At 40.5% G+C, this 21,814-nt stretch overlaps 1 protein-coding gene across 3 annotated transcripts in view; it reads right to left on the bottom strand.

Annotated features, from left to right (window-relative positions):
• The window catches only part of msh3 (mutS homolog 3 (E. coli)), a 47,116-nt gene that overhangs the window by 9,600 nt on the left and 15,702 nt on the right, over nucleotides 1–21,814 (bottom strand). For all 3 annotated transcript variants that reach the window (XR_012769922.1, XM_075467626.1, XM_075467627.1), the window contains exons 14-21: nucleotides 21,156–21,343; nucleotides 20,177–20,345; nucleotides 19,837–19,901; nucleotides 17,622–17,738; nucleotides 17,257–17,364; nucleotides 15,583–15,697; nucleotides 15,058–15,215; nucleotides 1,548–1,734 (exon numbers count right to left, since the gene is read on the bottom strand). Coding sequence is in view for 2 of the 3 variants with exons in the window: in XM_075467626.1 (XP_075323741.1) it covers nucleotides 1,548–1,734; nucleotides 15,058–15,215; nucleotides 15,583–15,697; nucleotides 17,257–17,364; nucleotides 17,622–17,738; nucleotides 19,837–19,901; nucleotides 20,177–20,345; nucleotides 21,156–21,343 (1,107 nt within the window). In the remaining variant the exon portion in view is untranslated. The remainder of the gene's footprint in view (nucleotides 1–1,547; nucleotides 1,735–15,057; nucleotides 15,216–15,582; nucleotides 15,698–17,256; nucleotides 17,365–17,621; nucleotides 17,739–19,836; nucleotides 19,902–20,176; nucleotides 20,346–21,155; nucleotides 21,344–21,814) is intronic.

Here is a 21,814-nt window from a genome sequence, read left to right as displayed (position 1 = left end):
TGTGCTTGAGTATAAAGAGACTACAGAGAGGCAGAATCTTAACAGCGTTTAAGATGGGGACAGCCTAAAGTGCATAACCCCTGTCAAACAGCATTTGTGAGTTTTGTTTAATTTATTCTCCATAGAATGGTAAATACATTGAATCTAAATTCTCTGCATGTATGCAATGCCTGACATGCCAGTGTTGGCACTAAAAACACAAACTCCTTACTCTCAATCTCTCAGTGCTGCACTCATCTGTTCCAGCTAAAATGTAGATATGCAACATTGCGCAATACCCTAAGGGCTCTTGACTGTGGCAGTTCTCCCAGCAGAACACATACAGTCATGTTTCCATGACATAAAGAACACTGCACTGACTCTAAATTCAATTTCTGAAGACTTACACAACTGCAACCAGTGCTTGCATAAAATCAAACTTTACCCTAAACTTTTAAACATGTCTTCCCTAAACAAATTAAAATGTATTGATAGAAATTATGGGGGATGTTTTCTTTTCCCTAAAGTTAAATCCTCAGGGTGACCATGTAAATACATGTGAACCCAATAAGTATAATAGCCACAAACACACACATTTTATATATCTTTGAGCCGATTCACTGTTGCCATAATGCATTACCCAGCCCTTCACCCTCGGGGTTAGAGTTAGGTGTTTAAAACTCTGGGGAAGCTATCGAGTGTCAGGGGGAGATTAATGAGATAAACTCGCAAGCCTAACCCTCACAGCTATTTTGGACATCGCAAATATTGGAAAAACAAGAACTCAAACAGGGTTTCTCTCATTGCACTCTTTAATAAATATTTCGCCTTCAGCTGATTTTCTGACTGCTGTCATAAGTTCGGACAAGAGGGAGCAGAAAACATGTCACTATGAAATGAGCCAGAATGCGCTCATCATTTATGTCACTAATGCTTGGGACTGCTAATGTGTATCTAGTGATGTCAGCCAAGTTTTTGGCTCATTTTCAGTCTATCAAAACATGTTTTTCTGCTGTGATGCAATCTTTGTGGCAGGGGGTCTATGATTTGTAATTAGATAAATCATGTGTAATGATGAATAAATTCAATCTTGGAAACCTGGTCATCAGCCTCAAGTATGCTTAGAATAAGGTATGCTGCTGTAAAACTGCTCTTCCCTTAAACACTTGGGTATCTGGGGTCACTGTTCTTTATTCCCCGCTTTTCTATTGTGTCCTGCGCTCTCACTTGATATTGACGTTATAGATCCTGCTTCTCTGCACTTCTGCTTAGTGAGCTGCTCTTCTGAAGCCCCACTGGTGACTTGTTTCACAGCAAAACAAACCAATCACAGAAGTCTACAGAGTCCACAAGCACTTACAATCAAACGTAAGAATGCACATAAACTGATATATACACACACCTCCTCACCAAAAGCTATTACTCTGATGATTATGTGGGCCAGAGTGAAGATCCCACAGTGCTCATGGATTTATAAACAAGATCAATTGATTTGGGATTGTTAACATCCATGCAGTTACCTGCAACAGAAATGTTTTTCTTCACATCACACACAATATATAACTTACATCTCTGATGAAGTACTCCAGGGTGGCAAAGGCAATTGCAATCCCATCATGAGTACTTGTACCCCGTCCCAATTCATCAAGGATGACCAGCGAGCGCTCTGTTGCTCTGGAAATGATGCCGGAGGCCTCTGTCAGCTCTTCCATGAACGTGCTGCGCCCTTTGTAGATGTTGTCTGAAGCCCCCATCCTAATAAGCAAACAGACAAAGAGAAAAGAGAGGTCAAAGAGCTACAGTTACACAGTGAGGGAAGGCGCTAAACAGATAAGACTACTGAGCATTTCTGACTTTGAGATCACTTCACACATCCAAATAACAGCATACAAAATGTTTACACATACTGTAAGGAACTGAACATCACCCCACAGCAACACACTGACAAGTGTGATTCATTTAGTAAAGTATAATTGCTCCTGGCACCCGGATGCCAGGAACATTGTTATTAATATCATTATACTCTGCAATTAAATTAAATTGAAAAAAAACACTGTTTGTCATATAAAGATCACAGAATTGTAAGAGTTTATAGATCAACCAACATTAAGCGTCCAGTGTGTCGGATGTAGTGACCATGTAGCGCTATAAATTACACATTCAAACCCCAACCTCAACCTACATTTCAACGTGTGCAGGAAAAACTACAGCGGCCATCTGAAACTGCTTAAATAGAGTCAGTGTTTGGTTTGTCCCTTTCTGTAGAGAGAATGCTGTGCAATATTGTGCAGCAATAAGAAAGGGGTATGGGCTTCATTTTCAGAGGTCTCAGATGAGGAACACAATTCAATATCTACTCCAATGTTTTTTTGCGACGGACTGGGACGTCTTCCATCAGGAGGAGAACCTAGACTATAAGGTGGAAGTGATTACGGACTATATACATTTTTGCTTGGAGGCAGTGGTGCCTAAGAAAAATATAAAAAATTTACCCTAACGATAAGGACTATATCACCCCCGACATTAAAGAATGCATTACGCGTAAAAAGCGAGCCTTGAAGAATAACGACACAATCGAGTTGAGGAGCGTCCAAAAAGAACTGAAATGGAAACTAAGGGAGGCGTGGGAAAAACATAGACTGAAGATTAAAGAAACATTTCTAAATAAGGACACAAAAAAGATGTGGGACTCTGTAAAGGACATGACAAACTTCAATAATAGGGCAAGGACACTTAATGTTTGCAATGAATTGGAGCGTGCAAATGAGTTGAATTTATTTTATAAAAGGTTTGATATTGTAGATCATATGGCTTCAAGTCTACCATGTACTGACAATGTATTAGATGCACAAATAGTTATTGACACCCCTACTGTTGTGAGAGCATTCAGAGCCTTGCATACAAGGAAAGCAAGTGGGCCGGATAGGATTTCACCATTCATTCTACATGATTTTGCGCAAGAACTTGCACCAGCTTGGGGCCCTCTGTTCCAGCTCTCAGTATACACACACACAATACACACAGCTTGGAGAAAAGCAATGATAATTCCAGTACCTAAAAAACCCTGTTCACGTGAGAATAACGATTTCAGGCCAGTCGCATTAACTTCCGTGGTGATGAAATCATTGGAGCGTATAATGCTGGGGGAGTTAAGAGCACAGGTGCAACATCTTCTTGACCCCTATCAGTTTGCGTATAAAGAGAGAAGGAGCACTGCTGATGCCTTATGCATCACATCACATCTCATACTCAAGCACCTTGAAAACACCAAGGCATATGCCAGGCTTCTTTTTATGGATTTTAGTTCTGCGTTTAATACAATTGTGCCCAGTATTCTTTTAGAGAAGTTACAGCAAATGCATGTCAGCCCGGTAATCATTAAATGGTACAATGCATTTCTCACTGATAGAACACAACAGGTCAGGATAAACTCTACACTCTCTGACACACTGACAATTAACACCGGGGTCCCACAAGGTTGTGTGAGTTCCCCGTTATTGTTCACACTATACACAAACGAATACAGAAACCACCACACAAACAATTACATAATCAAGTTTTCAGATGACACAGTCATTCTTAGTCTACTGACACACGACTCTGATTCTTCTAGCTATCAGTCAGAAATAGATAGAGCTTTGTTGTGGTGTGAACTAAACAATCTGGTGTTAAATGTAAGCAAAACAAAAGAAATGGTCTTTGACCCCAGGTCAAAAGTTAACCATGAGGTGGTGACTGAATGGGGAGGCATTGGAGCAGGTCTCCACATACAAATACTTAGATGTGGTATTTGATTCCCAATTAAAATGGGGCCAGCATATTGAATTTTTAAATGCAAGAATCAGCCAGCGTCTACATTTTTTGAGGAGGCTGAGAGTGTTTGGCATTGAGAAAGAAATAATGTTGGCCTTTTACAGGGCTTCCATTGAATCCATTATTAGATATGGGATTATTGTATGGTTTGGGAACCTGTCTATTAAATTGAAAGGTGAACTCCAAACTCTCATCAAGAGAGCGGGGAAAATAATGGGCATGCCCTCTCCCACATCTTTGCAAGCGTTATTTGATGAAACAGTGAAAAGGCAGAGTCTGAAAATCTTAGTGGATGGTGAACATATTTTGCATGGTGAATATGAGATACTGCCCTCAGGAAGAAGATACAGGGTCCCGAAATGTAAAACGAATAGGTTCAAATTTTCAATGGTCCCTTGGTCAATTAGGCTACTAAATAATATGTCTTAATGGTTTCGTGTGTGTGTGTGTGTGTGTGTGTGTGTGTGTGTGTGTGTGTGTGTGTGTGTGTGGTGGTGGTGGGGGTGGGGGGGTGCATGTGTCAGGTTCTTTATTGTAATCTTAGGTAGTGTTTTTATGTGCGTGTGTGTGTGGTGGGGGGGGGGTTGTATTTTTATTTTAGCATCATATGTATAATTATTATTATTATTTTTTTTTTAATACATTTAGGAGGTATGTGCAATGGATGTCCAAATGGGGTAGAATTACTGATGATGGGATGATAGGATCAAGAGGGAGGGTTGTGTGCACTAAATGGTTGTCTGCTGCGGGGGCTATGGCTGTAGGCAAACTAGGCTACAGTGTATCTATGTTTACATGTTTCCTTGTTTAGCATATATTTTATGTTTTTTGTGTGTTCCCTCTGTGGTACCTAAGTCGTGTCTAAGTCTTGTTCGTTCATTGTAAATCACACCTTCTCATGCCCACGCAAAATTTCTCTCCTGAAGAGACAATAAAGGCGAAAAAAATGTTCTTTCTTAAAATGCCAAACATTAAATTAATTTACGAGACCGTCTTAAAGACTTAAAGGAATCAAAGTATTGACAAACAAATTTCATGTGAAATTACATTTAATGATTTTCTTTTTACAGAAATACAAGGCCAGTGACAGAAAATCAAAAACTGGAATTAGACTGCCTTGAGTGCATGTGAACAGATGTTTACGGATTACCAATACACCAACATGCTGAATTCTTTGAATGCCTCGACACCATTTTTCAGGGCTCCTCTGACGTATTGAGACAGACTGACAGACAGAGAGCTGATTCATCTGATGAAGAACTCTTTGCCAGATGAATCACAGATGCCACATCTCTCTGCCAGTCAGTGGTTCTCACCTCTAAATCTGTCTTTTTCATGCCCTGCCTGATATTCCGCACCTATGAATGAACCACCAACAGGGGTTACCATGGTTACACCACACATGCCATGCAGGAAAGAGGCGTGGCAGACGTGCTGCTGCATCTAATTCGCCGATGTACGGTGTTTCAATGAGTCCCTCCGTCCAACAAAGACACACTGATCCTGAAAATAGATTCAAATTATTAACGCCTCACACTTTTCCAAAACCACAGACAGGTACATTTCAGGAGTTTATCTGGCACTAGCAAATCTTTTTTCCCCCTTTCAGAGAACTGTGGTTTTATCTTGTCACTATGCCATCATATTGACTTTGGTTTAATTGATGAAAAGACTCCGAGTCACATCTCCAGCATAGTTTTATCAAACGTTTGATTTTGAGAGCAGAAAAATCTAAAGCCAGGCAGTTTGCACACATATTACAGTCTACTATAAAAGCTTCAAAATGAAAGCTACAAACTCATTCCGAGGAGACATTTGGCGATTTAAGTTTTGTACCAGCCGAGGTCTTAAAGTAACACTACAGAGGTTAGTGAACCTTAAAACTATGGTGCCTCCAAGTCATTTTGGAGTACACCAACCTTTGTTATATACATTCCCGGGCCTGAAACTGTCCTGGAGCGCCCAGAGGCTCCAGCCGTGCGCCACATGATTTTGCTTTAGAGTACCACATCACACACAAACAAACAACTAGATAACAGCACACTTCTGCATCATGAATGAAAAAAATTTTTAAAAAGAAAAATGAGACACACGGATAGAGTGTACGAGCAAGGCGCGGGATAATATCAAACATCACATTGGAGAGCTCAGAGGAAAAAACTGGATGACAGACAGATGCAGAATTAGCTTCATTGTTGCTATTGATAAGTAATAATTAATTAGCTCTCATTCTGTCGCTTTTGCTTTGCTTAGTTTTGTTGGTGAGATTACCGATGTGCAGATTTATATTAATGACAAGAATATGATCATGATCATCTCTCCCTCTGCTCACTGTAGGCCGTAAATCAGAACAGATTGAAGATGGGATTGATTTCCATCATAAAACCAATGAAACGTGTTTATATACTCCAGGCCTTTGCTTTGGTGCTCTGTATCATGACTAATAGGAAATGCACAACATTACAACAGCAGCATGTTTATCCCCGTCATGCTTTAAGTGATTAAAATGTAACTTATAATCATCATCGTCCCCGCCTCACAAATGAAGTTTGGTCAGATATTGCAAATTTCATTTGGAAGCCCTTCAAAACGTTCTCTGCTATATTGCAACACATTATAAATACAAGGAGAGATGAATCAGAAGATTTTTTTTTTGTTCATTTATTTTGTCCTTTTGTGAGTATGTTTGTTCATCACATTTAGTGTTTTGAGAATGTGTTATGTTTCTTGTTTCTTATTTTTCCTGTAACATTACATCAGTGCTACTTTAAATACAGTTACCTGCTGCATGTCATCACTCTACTCTTCACCAACATGAACAACTCCCTCAACCTCACCCTTTTGCATTGCTTTATGTACTACAAAATATATATATATATATTTTTTTTTTATGTGTGTTTTTATACACAGTGTGAATGAAACCAGCCTTCAGAATTCTCCATTTAAAATAAAATTACCAAAAATATCCACAGAATTTGTACAAGAAGATAATTTAATTAAGAAAATTAATACTTTTAAATCATCCAATATTACATATTTCAGGGAAAAAAGTATGAGAACTTACAGGAGATCCACAGGAGATGTCCGAGGACCTCAGAATTAGAGCTGTTGATGCTTATTGTCCTAGAAAAGGTAACAAAACTAAAGAGTTTGCACTCCACTAATCCATAGACAGACTTAATGTGTTCAAATGGAGACAATTTAAGACCGTTCATATGCTCCTGACCTCACAGTGATGGATCAACAAAGATCCCTTCTAGAGCATGGTGCCATAAAGGAACCCGGGATAGCTTCTGATCCGCTAAAGGTCTCTCTTATATTGTTCAGGTTTAGGAATCCACTATCAAAACATCACTAAATAAAATAAATACAAAGCCACTGCTCTCAAAAAACACTGCTAAACACACTTCTGTCATGCTGTCAAAAAGGAAAACACCCCAATACTGTGAAGACGGCATCTGGGGCAGAAGGGGTTGAATTATACATGTAAATGTCAAGATATCAGTCTGCACAATGAATCCGAAAAAAAATGTTTGGTTAAGCAGCAAGACAAAACTTTAAGCTAATTGTTCTGAGTTAATGTTCTGGAACTGATAAGTCAAAATTCTGACCTTAATTCCAGTGAACAGACCGAAAATGAGCATTTATTTTAAGTAAAGCTACTAATTTCCCAGAAGTGAAGCTGTTACAAAGGAATTATGGACTGAAATTCCTCCAACTCGATGAGCAAAACTGATCAACAGTTAGCGGAAACATTGCAGTTGCAGTTGTTGCACAGCAGATGTGCCACCAGATACTGGAGGCACAGGTTCACATACTTTGCCAGTCACGCTTATGTAATACAAGCTCGTTTCGCTCAATAAAAAAAATGACCAATTACATATTGCCACATTTGTTATAGTTGGTTCATGAGGTCTATTTTTCAGACTTGTGAGAAAATCTGAGGATGCTGTAGGTCTTCTTAACTCAGAAGAAGAGAGACTTCCAAACTATTCACAAACCTTCAAGCAACCCTGCAGGTATGATACTTTTAAATGGACATCAAAACACTAGCAGCCACTTTGTGTAACCAAATGGGCAGCCACGTAAAGAAATGAAAACAAAGAATGAAATTAAGCTGAAAATCTTTCATAAAATACACAAGATTAATGTATCCCATCAACACATATTTTGTGCTCTTCCCTGATTTTGCCTGACATTTTGAATCAAGTATTTCTGCACGGCTTATTACTGTCTCCATGTCCTATAGAGTGGTAAAGGCCAAACCATCTCTGCATACCGCCTACAAGACGGCACAGCCGCTCTGACACGAGAGCTCTATGAAAAAATAAATAAATAAAACTAAAAGAATCAGGAACAAATGAGTCGGTGTAGAATACAGCATATTCTCACATGCTCAACATGTGTACAACACCCACTTACAGTAGGTGTTGCTGTTACCCAGAGACCTGTTGGCAACAAAACACTCGCCACTGTTTGCGAGTTCCTTTGACATTCCTGGAAATCAGCCATGTTTCTGGACCGAAAAAACAAAAACGGATCCAAAACTGCTGCATTTTTCTGATGGGAGAAGAGCTTGTAAGAGACTCTCATAAAAGGTAGTATAATCACTGCAAGGAGTCCATGGTCGATTAAATGTCCTTTAAAAACACAGTTTTACATTCTGCTTCCTCTTGCTGTTTCCATAACAACCATGAAGGCATGGAAGAATGTGCTCTATAACCTTCAGGACTCAATAGCAACAAGAAAGCACAGCAGCTGCATGCATGCACATACAGATATGCATCCGTCAGCCACTACAAAACACACACACACACACGCACACACACACACACACACACACACACACACACACACACTTCAGGCTGCTGCTCTACTCTTCTATAGCCTGTATAAGGACAAAAACATGCAGAATTAGGCTAAAAAAACTGCATGACAGTGGGAGAATATTTCCGTGTGGGCAGAAAAATAAAACCGAAATTCTGTGAGTTGGAATACACATTTAATCCAGGTTATTCTCTTTGTCCTCGTCATAATGAATACTCTGGATCATTTTAGATAACACATCCCATTAGACAACGATGCTCCATCTCATTACCCACCCAATCCAAAAAGTCTGCTTATTTCACTAAAATAAATCTCACAGGCACACACTCACATCTGTCTCACTTGAGACAAGGCAATTCCCACTGCTGCGTCTGTCATGCTTGACACAGCAGTAAGAATTGATTGAGCGTTTATTATCAAGACAGATTCTCCTCAAGATCTTACACTCTGTGATAGAGAGCAAGCATTTTAATTAGAAACCAGGATGACAAAGGTAACAGAGGGACTTAATAGAAGCTGATACAGCTGATACAGTGGTGGTGTGCTTTCCCAGTGGGTCCTAAACGCTTGAAGAAAGGCAACTGGACTTTTTTTTCTAGTTTTTGAAGACATTTCACATCTCATCCAAATGACTTCTTCAGCTCTGATTGGCTGGGGGGGAGTTTTACACTTGTAAGCTATAGCTGGGACATTTAAAGAGTTGTTGAGATCACGTGTGTCACCGACCCGTTTTCCTCAATCTGTGTGTCTTTGAGGTCATTCTCACCATTGAGTTTTTTAACTGCCTAACCAGCATGTTTTGGTCAAACATTCAAGATGTGAATGGCTGTGAAACTGCCTGGAAAGGAGAGTCAAAGCTGCATTGTAAGTGTTTGGTAGGTGCAACCTAAAGTCACCTCCTCTGTTTAACAAAAAATGGCTTCCCTCACTAATTTTTCAAACCATGCGTCTCTTCCCTGTCCAGGATGTGGACATTACTCTCCTCGAAGAGTGTCCCTTCTCTTTCAGATGGAAGAGGATCACTGGGACTTATTTGAGGAGCTGGCTCTCCTGTGTGGTGCCATGCGGTTGTGAAGTGGTTGTTTAGTTTCACCCATTAAAAAAGGCCAGGCCACCGCTTTGCGGCACTGCACAGCAAACACAAAGGCACTCAGTTTATGCTTTGAGGTTTCGAACCAGTTTCTGTGCGAGGGTGTTGTTGGGTTTGAGTGCACCAGGATGTTGTGTTTGCAGAAAATCTTTCAAAGATTCTCAGACTCTCCTGCCACAAAGGGAATGACTGTATTTTTATGCCCGTTCTTCTTCTCCTCCTCTCTCCTCTACTTTGGATTACCACTTCTTGTATGACTGAGGAATGACACCGAAAAACTTTTGCTGTGAATAATATTCAGCACCAAGTTGTACCGTTTCTGAGACGAGCATCATACGAACCACCATGTCTGAGCAAACGCCAAATTACACAAATGCAAGCACACGTTACATTACAATGTAATGAAATACAACCCAAACCTGATACTGATTACTGCATAATTCAAAGTCTTATCAATAAACAAGAATCACCTGTAACCCAAACTTAAAAGGGAAAGTTTTTTTTTTTTTTAAAACCTGGACCTTATTTCTGGCATAAAATACGATCATCTATTCACCGATAACAGTTTGGGGAAAGTCAGTAGATCCTTCGAGATCCGCGTATATCCATATAACGGGAGAGAACCGGGCATTGACAATACAGCCTGCAAATAAGGCATTCTCTGTCTTTATTTCACCAATAATTTAATGGCGCTTTTCCACTAGCTCGGCACGGCTCGGTTAGGTTGTGTTTCCATTACAAACGAGTATACTTCGTGCCTCCTCGACGTGGGCGGGGTCGTCGTAACACGGCTGCGCGTGTTGCTGCTCACCCTGTGGCTTTTTGTCGCACAGAAGGCAAGAGAAGAGAACCAGAGAAGACTCCTGGCCGCTAGACAAAACAGTATTGAAAAGTACCAGAGTTTTGTTACGGGCTTCAAAAAGACGACGTTTGGAGGTAAGCTAACGGTTGCTAACGCTAGCTTTTATTATCCGCGTTATGACGCTTCCAGTGACGACACTCATCGCCCAATCAGTGGAAGGCAGTCGGCTGACGTCACGTTTTAGTAACGCTTCGGCCCGCTTGGAACCAGGGCTGAGGTGATACGGAAAATCCTCCCGGTTGCAGGTACGGCGTGCTAGTGGAAACACGCAATAGCGCGCCAAGCCGAAGCGAGCTAGTGGAAAAGCGCCAATAGACGAGTGAATAAATGCGTATGCATCTACTGGGATGACGTCATTGACGCATGCCGCTGCAGCACAGCTCATTCACTCCGTGCTCTATGACAGTCGGCTATCTTTACACGGAGTTTGCTACCGCTAGTTTTGTGCAACATGGTCATTTGGAAATACGCAATAACGAACCATGTTACCAGCAGCAGTAGTAACAATTTCGTGTGAAGATGCTGCGGCGGCGACGCGTAGAGGTGTGTGTAGAAAGCCCCCGATGAGCCCCCAATAACAACAACACGGCAGCTCTGAACTAACAGTGCAATAGTACACGTTCATTCGTCTTAAAGTATTGGTGAAATAAAGACAGATAATGCCTTATTTATACTCTGTATTGTCTATGCCCTGTACACGGATCTCGAGTGATCTAAATAGCGTCCGAAGGACGCCGACTTTCACCAAACTGTTATCGGTGAGTAGATGAACGTATTTTATGCCAGAAATAAGGTCCAGATTTTAAAAAAACAAAAAATCGAACTTCCCCTTTAAGCCTTTTTTCTTCATTTATTCTATTTTGTTCATTTATTTATTCTCAATAGGTTATAGAATGGAATATTTCTTTCTGGACTGAGCTAAATCTTTTTTTCAAAGCACAGACTGAAGAGTACTTAAAGGGTTTTGTCCAGTGGAGGATTGGTGTCGCATGTTACTTAATAACTTTATCTCCCTCATTCCTATCATTTCTACTAGTGCTGCACAATACTTGTCATCTGCAAACTGTCATCATAGTGTTGTACTTTTATGTAATAAACTGCGTCATGAAAAAAAAAAAAAAAAAAAAAAAAAAGGAATTTCAGAATTGAGGTGTGAATGGTATAGAACTAATTGAAAATAATCAGTCACTCCAGGATGATTGGGGTTATTTTTGTAAGGGACTGCAGCAGAATTAAAAGTATTTCAAATGGTTTTTTTTTATTATCATTATCATATTATATTACTATCCATCAGCCCATGCTAAAGTCAATTATCTAACCAACTGGTAATCATTGCTTTTGTTTTGTTTCGCACACAGTAGCCTTTAGATGTGTTTTTGCACACTTTATGGCGCATAATTAAATGATAAAACAACACGTTTCCACTTCTTATCTGGATTCTTCCCCTATTCGGAAAGCTCCACACTTTTATAACTTACAAAGATAAACTGTGAGAATCTAAGAATATTTAAATCATTACATTAGACAAACATTTCTCATAGAGCACATGAGTAAATTAATGATGTTGTTTATCTATACCAAAGCAAACTACGTGATCTCCAACTAACAAAACCCCCTCAATCTTATACTGGAGTCTGACATCGAACCCTACACTGAATGCTTGGACATGAGAAGAAGTCAAAATGACTTTGTTGTTCAAATATGAAGCCTAAAAACCCTGAATATTTCTCTGAAAACCAGAGGTAAGAACGCATACACACACACACACATAAATGCTTTTGATGTGCTGACAAGTCTTTGGCTCCCACTGGGTTAATATATGAGAATGAGCTTAAACCTACAAAAAAGACAATTACACACATCTGCAAACCATTAGGGCTAATCACATAGTGCAGCAGAGGGAAAATAAAAGAGACCATATATTGGCCTGTGTTCCACATTAATATGTAGTCAGGAGTGGAAACTACATGCAGGGCTTACTGCCGCACTGCCACTCTCATCATAATAAGAATAATCATCGGGAAAAAAGATCTTCTCCAACAAAGCCTTATTGTCTGAGGCCTTCTACAACACAGAGAGCTGTACCATATCGAACCCACGAACAATAGAGTCAGCCTTTTCTCTTGTTCGTGTTTTGTGTCCCACCCTTACAAAACTTCCTCTTCCTGTGTGGTGAGCAACAAAATGGATTAAAAGGGATTAGACCGAGTGTCAGACCTAAAAATAAACCCAATGGTGTTACAGAATGTGAAAGTGACGCGAGGTGAATGATGGGCTTTATGGGGAGCAAGACCTCCTCGATGTCTCAATAATTCTCTGGTGTCCTTATGTTTAATTACACTATTACAGAGCGTTCAAAGGTGAAAATGTGCTCAGTCTATGTTGTCATGGTCACTATTCTTGTCGACAAAGACAGAAAAAGTCACCTTGGTATCCCTTTTTGACTGTATGTACACGTGTGTCTGTCAATAAAAATAAAAAACAACTTGGGACTGCAAATTTGTGACACTTTTGAAATAGGCATGTGCATCTATTAATTTAAAAATGTCCTTTTTTCCAAGTGTTTTGTTCATTTTATTAATGTCCTATAATAATATATGATGCTTGATTCGTAGATGGGTTTAATTCACCCTTACAAATATTTATCATACTATAAAACATAAACCTAAGAAACCAGTCTGAATGAAAAACGACACGTTGTGCTTTGTGAATTATCTCACGAAAACTGTTATGAACAGGAATTTGCTGTGGAATTATCACCTCCGCCAAGGAGGTTATGTGATCGCCCGAGTTTGTCTGTTGGTCTGGATGTTCGTTCGTTCGTCTGTCTGTTCGTGCTGCAATCTTGCAACCTCCACAAGGTGGCGCGACCTCAAGGTTCCAAATCCAAACAGAGCCAAAGCAAGACAGAATGCATAGTGCACGGATTGAATGCATATTGCGCGGATTTGCTGTAATTAGCACAACAAAAGATTGCAACGGCAAGCCAGTGTGCATAACTCTATAAAGCGTAATAATAACGGCGAACACTGATTCCCGACAGAACACTGCTTCCCCACAAAACATTATAATAATAATAATAATAATAATAATAATAATTAATAATAACGGCGAACACTGCTGTTCAATAATGAATAGGGAGAAGGGAATGCCTCTTCTGCTGACAGCGCCAAACAACAAGTAGCCCACATCAAGAACGTATGTCCATACATGGCTCGCTATCCACAGGTAGGTTGGCGGAGGTCTGCACTCTCTGAGTGCATTTCTAGTTTATATATTTTTTTATTTTGTAAAAAGGTCCTCTATAGCACTGAGTGTGGCATTAAACCTACAGAATCCCAGAGTCCCAAACTCAAAACTGAAAGCAAACTTGGACACCTTTAAGCAGCTTGTAGATCTTTGCATCTTGGCTAATTTACAGCTCGTCTAAATGTGAGGGCTTTTGTGACTGTGCCTGACAAACTTTCTGCCCATGTTCCCTTTAACTACTTCTTCCCAAAAGAATTTATTTGCACATTTGAAATAGTATTAAAAAAAGGGCCAATCATAGTCCTAAATAAATAAAGACTAGAAATATTACATTTCCCATGTACTTACCCACCTAAACATTGTTGTAAACCAAGCACCCTCCCTATGGCAAAAGCTCTCCACGGCAACAGCGGCCAACTCCCATCCCAATAATGTTTCCTACTACTCAGCAGAAAGTGTTCAGGAGTGCCTCAAAGAACTTCAAAAGCTCAAAACAAATTCCTCTCCTTGGCCCTACCACTCCATTTTTCCTTGATACGGTTCATCTTTTCTTTTAAGAATCAAGGAGTAGTGGCAATCTTACAATCTAAATGGACCCCACAGCCCCAGTCAAATTGCTAGATGACCATTAGGACTTGATCTCTAAAAGAAAAAGGGCACCTCTGCAAAATGGAGGGATAGAGCTAAGCGGTAGGGCCAAGAAAGGGATTAGGATGGGGCCAAAGAGTTTAAGACATCGACTCTGCCTTGCAAATTTTTCCCAGATCTCTCTCTTATTGGGCATCCGCAGGACACAGTTTAACAAAGCTGAGGCTCCAACATTCAGGCTCCAAGACTCAAAAGGAATCCAACGATCCGCCACCAATGTAGCCAGACAACACAGAACAATCGCAGAAGTCCTGTGTTCATGGCCCAGTTAATCAGAGCTGGTTTAGTGCCACAAGGGGGACCAATACAAGATAACAAAAACTGAAAAAGCACCTATAACAAAATTATTAGTTTTAATATACTTTATTGCACAATAAAAAATTCAAATTAAATAAATAAAGATTTCTGTAAAAAGACATTTTAATGCGTCACTTTATAAAAAGCATACAGTGACCGCAAATTTCCCACAAGTCATCATATGCAGCTTGTTTTCATTTGTGGCTTTTCAGGTTATTTAGACAACTCTTCGTACGGCTGTCAAAAACGTAACAAATGCAGAGGTAAAGGTTGTTTGAGTCTGTTGACATACCTGGTGTAAATGCCATCTAGTACACCCAGACAGGCCTCAGAGGCTGGAACATAGGAGCCCATCTGAGCCATAATACAGATAAGAGCAACCTGGCGGATGTAGGAGCTCTTGCCCCCCATATTAGGACCAGTGATTATCATAGTTCTCCTGCCATCGCCCTAAAGGACATGAGAGAAGAGGAGAGGACTCCAACTGTGACATAGACAGAAGGCAAACGAGGAGAGACAGAATACGATATTTGCATGTTGTCCTGCACAGCTGAAGAGGTGGGTGGACTGAAAGCTTGGCTTCTCTTCCTACTGGCTTGTGCTTCTGTTGCAAGATTAACCTACACCTACTCCAACCGAGCAAGGAAGTGAGTGTGTGGGTATGCATGCGAGTGTGTTGTGTTGTGTGCTGTGCATGTCTCTGAGCAGGCAAATGTTTGTGGGTTCTGGGTCCTCTTTGTTTCAAAGCTCCCACAATGAGTGTGTGTGTGTGTGTGTGTGTGTGTGTGTGTGTGTGTGTGTGTGTGTGTGTGTATACCTGTAGTTCAGTGTTGTTGGGCACATACTGGTTCTGTTCTCCCATCAGCAAATCTATCGCTGGATGTCTGCCATCCCTGATCATTATCTGGTGCTGATTTTCACACACTTCTGGTCTGAACACAGAAACACAATCAGCTAGGCTGCGGCTACACGAAAACGTTTTTCCACTGTAAACGATACTTTTTCTTAAAGTTTCGCTGTCGCGGCCACACGGAGCCGGCGTTCCCACTACCCCAAAACGATAGTTTTTGAGAACGGGTTCCAGAGTGGGAAAGTTTGAAAACGGCCTCGTTTCGTTTCCATTGTTACAGCTAAAACGTTTTTGCGTCAGTCAAACGTTGACGCTGTGAGCCAATTTTAACACTTCTCTATTGTCTCACAGCGTGGCGTGACACAGTGGCGTGTGTACTGCATCGTTTCATCGTTTTCATCCGTTTTCGTCTGGACCTGAGTCTTTACAGCAGCGCGTTGCCGTGTGGTCGCAAGAATTTTCGTACCCGTTTTCAAAAAAAACCTCGTTTCGTTTTCGTGTAGCCGTAGCCTAAGTAAACACAAAAAATCTTTTATTTTAAAACATTCGGAGAAACACATGGTTTCAGAGCTTTACTTATTAAGACTTATATTTCACTTCAATTAGCTGTGGACAGCCAAACCCACAAAGCAACCTCTTTACCATTACCCCACATAGTCTATGTTTATACATCAAAAAAGGGCCAGCAAGTGGTAACTTAAATAGTTACATTAGTGAACATGCACAAACAAGCACAGGCCCATACTAAGGCTGGATGAGAAAAGATAATAAGCAGTAATAATAATGATAATAAAGCATAATTGTAGGGACTGATAGCAGGTGCCCTGAAACTGAACAATCAAAAATGTTCTTTCCTTTGGACTTTTCGTATTTCAAAGGAGCATATGGATGATTGAAAACACAAATAAGAAGAGAAAGCACTCAGATAAAGGTGATTACTTGGACTGGATTTTAAATAATGGGGGGCTCTTTCTGCATCCCTTGTCACAGTCACGGCATCTAATGCAGGACAGCAATCCTATGAGATTTTTTAAGAGGTTATTAAATTAGAATTAAAAGTTCCCACGTTGCACTCGCAGTTTCCCATTCATCTAATGAGTCAATATTACAACAAAATGTCTTTTTTTGTGTCATTTGTTTGAGAATCTCCTCTTAAGTGTTAGCTTCTCCCATGGGACAACTTTTTTTTTCTTTTTTTCACATAGCTGTATCTGTTTTAACCCAGTATTTGCCACAAACACACATACATATATCTAGAAACAGGTTACCTTTAAAGATGCAGGCTTTCCTACTTAGAAAAAAAATCATTAAAAGAATAAAAGTACGAAAATTAAAGACGGCTGAAGTTAAAAAGAAGACACCTTTAGTACAACAATGCAGACAGAAGAAAAGCTGAAACGAAATGTGTACAGCAGAAATAGACATTACAAAGATGAGTGTGTGTGAGTGAGTGGGAGAGATGTTGGTGTTCTGGCAGAGCACACTACAGAGCACGGCGCATACACCCACACACAGCCTGTCTGAGACTATAGGACATGACATAGGACAACAACCCACCCCCCCCACACACACACACACACACACACAATACATACTGAGGCACATGCATCAATATTTATGATCATCATGAGAAGACATCACCTGCAATAGTCCCCCTGTTTAGCCAGCTCGGCCAATGAAAAGAGGCAGTCCATGGTTGCTAGGTGACTAATAGCCCTTTTCATGGTGTGGTAATGCTCCCCAAACTGACTACAGAGGAAAAGAGCAAAGAGATTTTGAAGTGTAAATTAAGGTGAGAGCACACAGCGTTCTGAGTAGACAGCACTGACGGGGTACTTGACAAAAACAGACTAATTCTGTCACTGAGAGCTGTGGAGGCAAAATCCTGAACTTCAGACTGACATGTTTTTAACAGTCTTTTATTTGAATTCATGATCAGGTGAATTCATGATCAGGTGTGTGTGTGTGTGTGTGTGTGTGTGTGTTTGCGCAGTTGTCTGTCATACTCCAGAAAATTGGTCCACTCCCTCTGGCAGTCTTGCAGCAGCTGCTCACGGAGCTGCTGCAGCTTCTTGTAGCGGTCCACCAGGAAAGGAGAGTGATACCTGCTGACGGCCTTTGTACTGCAGACGACAGGTGACACAGGTTGGATTAAACTAAGGGCAGACAATTGGTAGGTGTGACAGAATAACAAGTGGAAGCAGACATAATGTAAAAAACAAATGACACCACTTCGAGATTTGACAACTGCTAGTGGTTGCAAGACGCCTAACATTTTGTTTTGTTCCACCTTTACTGAAGCAATGTTAACTTGTGTCCCCATTAGGATAAATAAGAAAGATTATGACCAGGTTGAGGATTTAAATCAGATTAGTTTTTCGGGGCTTTTCTGTATCTTTTTAGAATTAGAATCAATTCAAAAAGAAAAACAATGATCTTTTCCTGCTAACAACTATTGTAAGTATGTGGAGTCCAGAGTTTATTCGTCTGTGCCACCGAGCTCCGCAGTTGTTAAAAGACATTGCCAACACATGACTGTGCCACACTATTTCAATATAGGACGCATCTCTTCAGCAAAAAAAAAACTTTTAACACTTTCACTCAATAGAAACTAATAAGAGATGGTGAAAGTGCTCATTTCCATTAAGCCATTTGTCAACACCAACTAAAGTCTTGGCTGTTCCAGAGATCATCGGGGGGGAAGCAAATATCTGAATCATTCACTTTGGTCTCGTTGTAAAATCCTCAGCTAGTGAGACGACGTGTGAACAGAGCAGCCAATATTTCTATAGATTTTACTGCAAATGTTAGAGCAAGCATGTGTTTGTGTGTGTAAAGGTTGCTCCGTCGTTCTTATTTCTGCTGACTTGTGTGTTACTTTTCACTCACTGTGGACACACACATATATATGCAGTACTGATCTCAACACAACAAGAAGCCTCATCTGTTATTCTCAACATGTTGTGTAGAAAACACAGAGATTTCCAAAACCTCACTTCTGCATCCTGTGTCCTGCACATTACAGACGGAGGTACCCCCGCTTTTGTGCAGCTTTTTCTAAATTAACAACAACTTTTGTAAACCCTGGGGCTTAATTTTGCATACAAGCATACATACAGCATTAGCAGTTGTGAAGAGGCATTTCTTCTGCTCACTGAAACTTGTACACCGACACTGAAGCATAGGCGGCAACACCCGGCAAAACAATACCGGGGCGTCCTCTAAAGTGTTACACTGATGTGTCTGTTGGTTTATTGCAGAATCTTCAAGGTGGTTGTTGGAAACTATTCGGAAAAAATGAAGGCACTTAAAGAAATTACTCATTGTGTGATTGGACTAGCTGAGAGGAACCACTTGGTAAAAATGAAACCCTATAATTCAAACATGAGCGAAAAAATCTTTTCAGTCGAGGAAAACCTTCAGTGGCTCTCTGTTCCGTTTCCAATGAACAAATACTTTACAGCTCAAATATACTGAAAACTGATACGATAAGCATCTAATCTAAACTCTGACATTGTTGACTGATGTCAAGATTATGCCATTGTAAGATGTTTATTGGTCCGAAACAAGGGTGCCTCTGTGACAAACACATACAGTAGCCTGGAGCCTGTCAAAATGGATTCTTTCATACCTGCTTTAAGTTATGACCTGCGCTTATGTACAGCATGTAACACCTTCTTGTAACCCCGCTCTTTCCGGACCACTTTACTGCCTAAAAGTAACTGAAAGCTCAAAATAGGAAAACCAAAGAACGGTGTTGAAAGATGCTAAACACTCAACAGAGGGTCAGTGAAGCTACATGTGGTGTTAAATGACCTTTTTTAAGCAACCAACCCTATTTCATCCATTCGCTTCACCTGTGGGGAGTTTGGAATTTGCTCATATTACACAAACATATATACATACATATAAATAATAAGTTGATAAGAACATCACATCCCTTTCACAGAAATTTAATTTTATGCCAAATTGATATGCCAATTTGAAATAACAACCAGTTGAAAAGATTTCATTTCCGACCATACATTGATAAATCATCAACAAATACAAACCATTTCCATCACCAACTTCATTTTCCAATTATTTCCCTTTTGAGCAAATAAAACATCATAGATAACATTTGAAAGGAGAGTCAGCTTAAGGTGGTATCTTGTTTTTAAAAAAGCTAATAAAACTAATAACTGCCTGTGAGTGTGTTTGTGTCATGCAACAATTGCTGACCTGCTGATTTTCACCCAGTCAGGTGGAACAATGGAGGACAGTGAGTTCTTCACCTCAATCAGAAACTGAGGGCAGAAGAGGAAGAGTTAGAGAAGGTCTTTGATAAATCACAGCAGGTAGGAAAAACAATGTGTCATTCTTGATTAAAACTGGAACAAACACACACAAACACATCAGATCATCGCTGCTGCTGAGTCTGCCGCCCGATTGCCCATCAGACTGATGCCACCTTTCTTTCATCTTTCTCACACACACACACACACACACACACACACACACACACACACACACACACACACACACACACACACACACACACACACACACAGAGAGGTGGTACCTCTTGGCCAGAGACGGTCGTGTAGTCGAGCGCAGGGGCCTTCAGCATCAGTCGGATGTCTTTGCGGTGCTCTTGAATCTCACTTAGGACAGTCTGGATCTGCTTTGTTCTTTCCTGCAGTACCGGAAAGCCAGACAGATCGGAAAAGAGCTCTGTTTTATTCCCCAACCTGCAGGGGGGGGGGGAATAAATAAATAAAAAAAAAACACTTCAATGTGGCAGCTGCTGGTTACATTTCACACCACAAATCCATGCATCCTCTGACATTTTCAGAAAAAAAAAAAAGCCTGCTGGTCAGTCTGACCCTTCAGTACTGAAAAGCGGTGAGAGAAAAGAAAAACTCGTGTGTCACTTGGACGTCTTTCGCTCTGCTACTCTGTGCCAACTGTTGATCATACAGTGCAATGTGTGGAACGACAGCAGGCGTCACCCACTGTGCCACAACTTGCATTTCTCAGCCCAGGTTTGTTGTACTGTGATGTGTTTCTCTTGTGCTCTTGTGCCCTAATCAAATCAGTTAAGTATTCATTTATGAACATAAGGGCTTGAGAGAACATTTATTTCAGCACCTATCACTGAGCACCAACAAATCATCAAACTAATTACATTTACATTTCAAATATGAAATCTATTCAATAAACTTGGGCAATCCCATGTGAATATTAAAAGTGGCTGCTGATAACTCATTTTGATTTATGTGATATATAGAACATGCCAAATGCACTTCTTGACAAATGCTACTGCAAGTTCAGCTTTTAGAAAGATGACTTCTGGTTTATCTCCGTTTTAGGATTTCTCTCGAATTATCAGTTAAAAATCAACAAACAAAAAGAAAATCAATAAATTCACCCAAGCCTGAAGTAATTCTTCACTGCTGCCTATCATATCCATATCTTTTATGCAACCGCCACTTGTTAAAACAATCAGTTCTTCCACTTTTAACTCCCAATGCCTCGTTTTTGTTCTGATGTACACTCACTTGGCTGCCTTCTCGTTGAGCACTTTAAGGAAGCTGTGAGCTGGAGCCAGCAGGTCAGGAGTGCCCATGAGGAGACTTCGGAGCAGCGCCGAGCTCATCTGTGACTGAATAGCTGGGAGCAGCGTCTGCAGTTCCAGCCCCAGGCGAGAAAGGCTGCTACTAATGAGGTAAAACTCCTGTGTGGAGGACTGCAACACATGCACACAAAGGCATGTAGAGGTATGCATGTTATTCAATGAAGCGCATGTGACTGAGTAACTGGTGGTCCTGACTTTGTTCATCTCTGTGGAAAGTGATGAAAGATCATGCAAACACACTCTTTATTCTCCAACACGTATGTCTATGTCAATGTGTTCCAATGGGGTGTGTGCGTGTTTGTGCATGGTGAGTTACTGTGGGATTCTATAAAACCGTGAGATTGCATCAGTATTCTCATCTGCACTGAATGTGACAGCCAGGTTTTAAAGAGCTATGACAGCCAAACTCCCTAAATAACACTCCTCATTCGTAGCCACAGTCTGCAAGTCTTCACAATATGGCCTCAAGGAACCCCCCCTGAATGTAATTACACAGAGGACTTGTTCAGAACCATAAGTTATTTCCCCTCTTAATTGATACGAAATAACAAAGAGGCAAAGTTTACAGTTTATGCAACGTTG

The sequence above is a fragment of the Odontesthes bonariensis genome, chromosome 6 (assembly GCF_027942865.1).
Source record: "Odontesthes bonariensis isolate fOdoBon6 chromosome 6, fOdoBon6.hap1, whole genome shotgun sequence".
Lineage (NCBI taxonomy): Eukaryota > Metazoa > Chordata > Actinopteri > Atheriniformes > Atherinopsidae > Odontesthes > Odontesthes bonariensis.
This window is presented reverse-complemented; position numbering and strand designations above follow the sequence as displayed.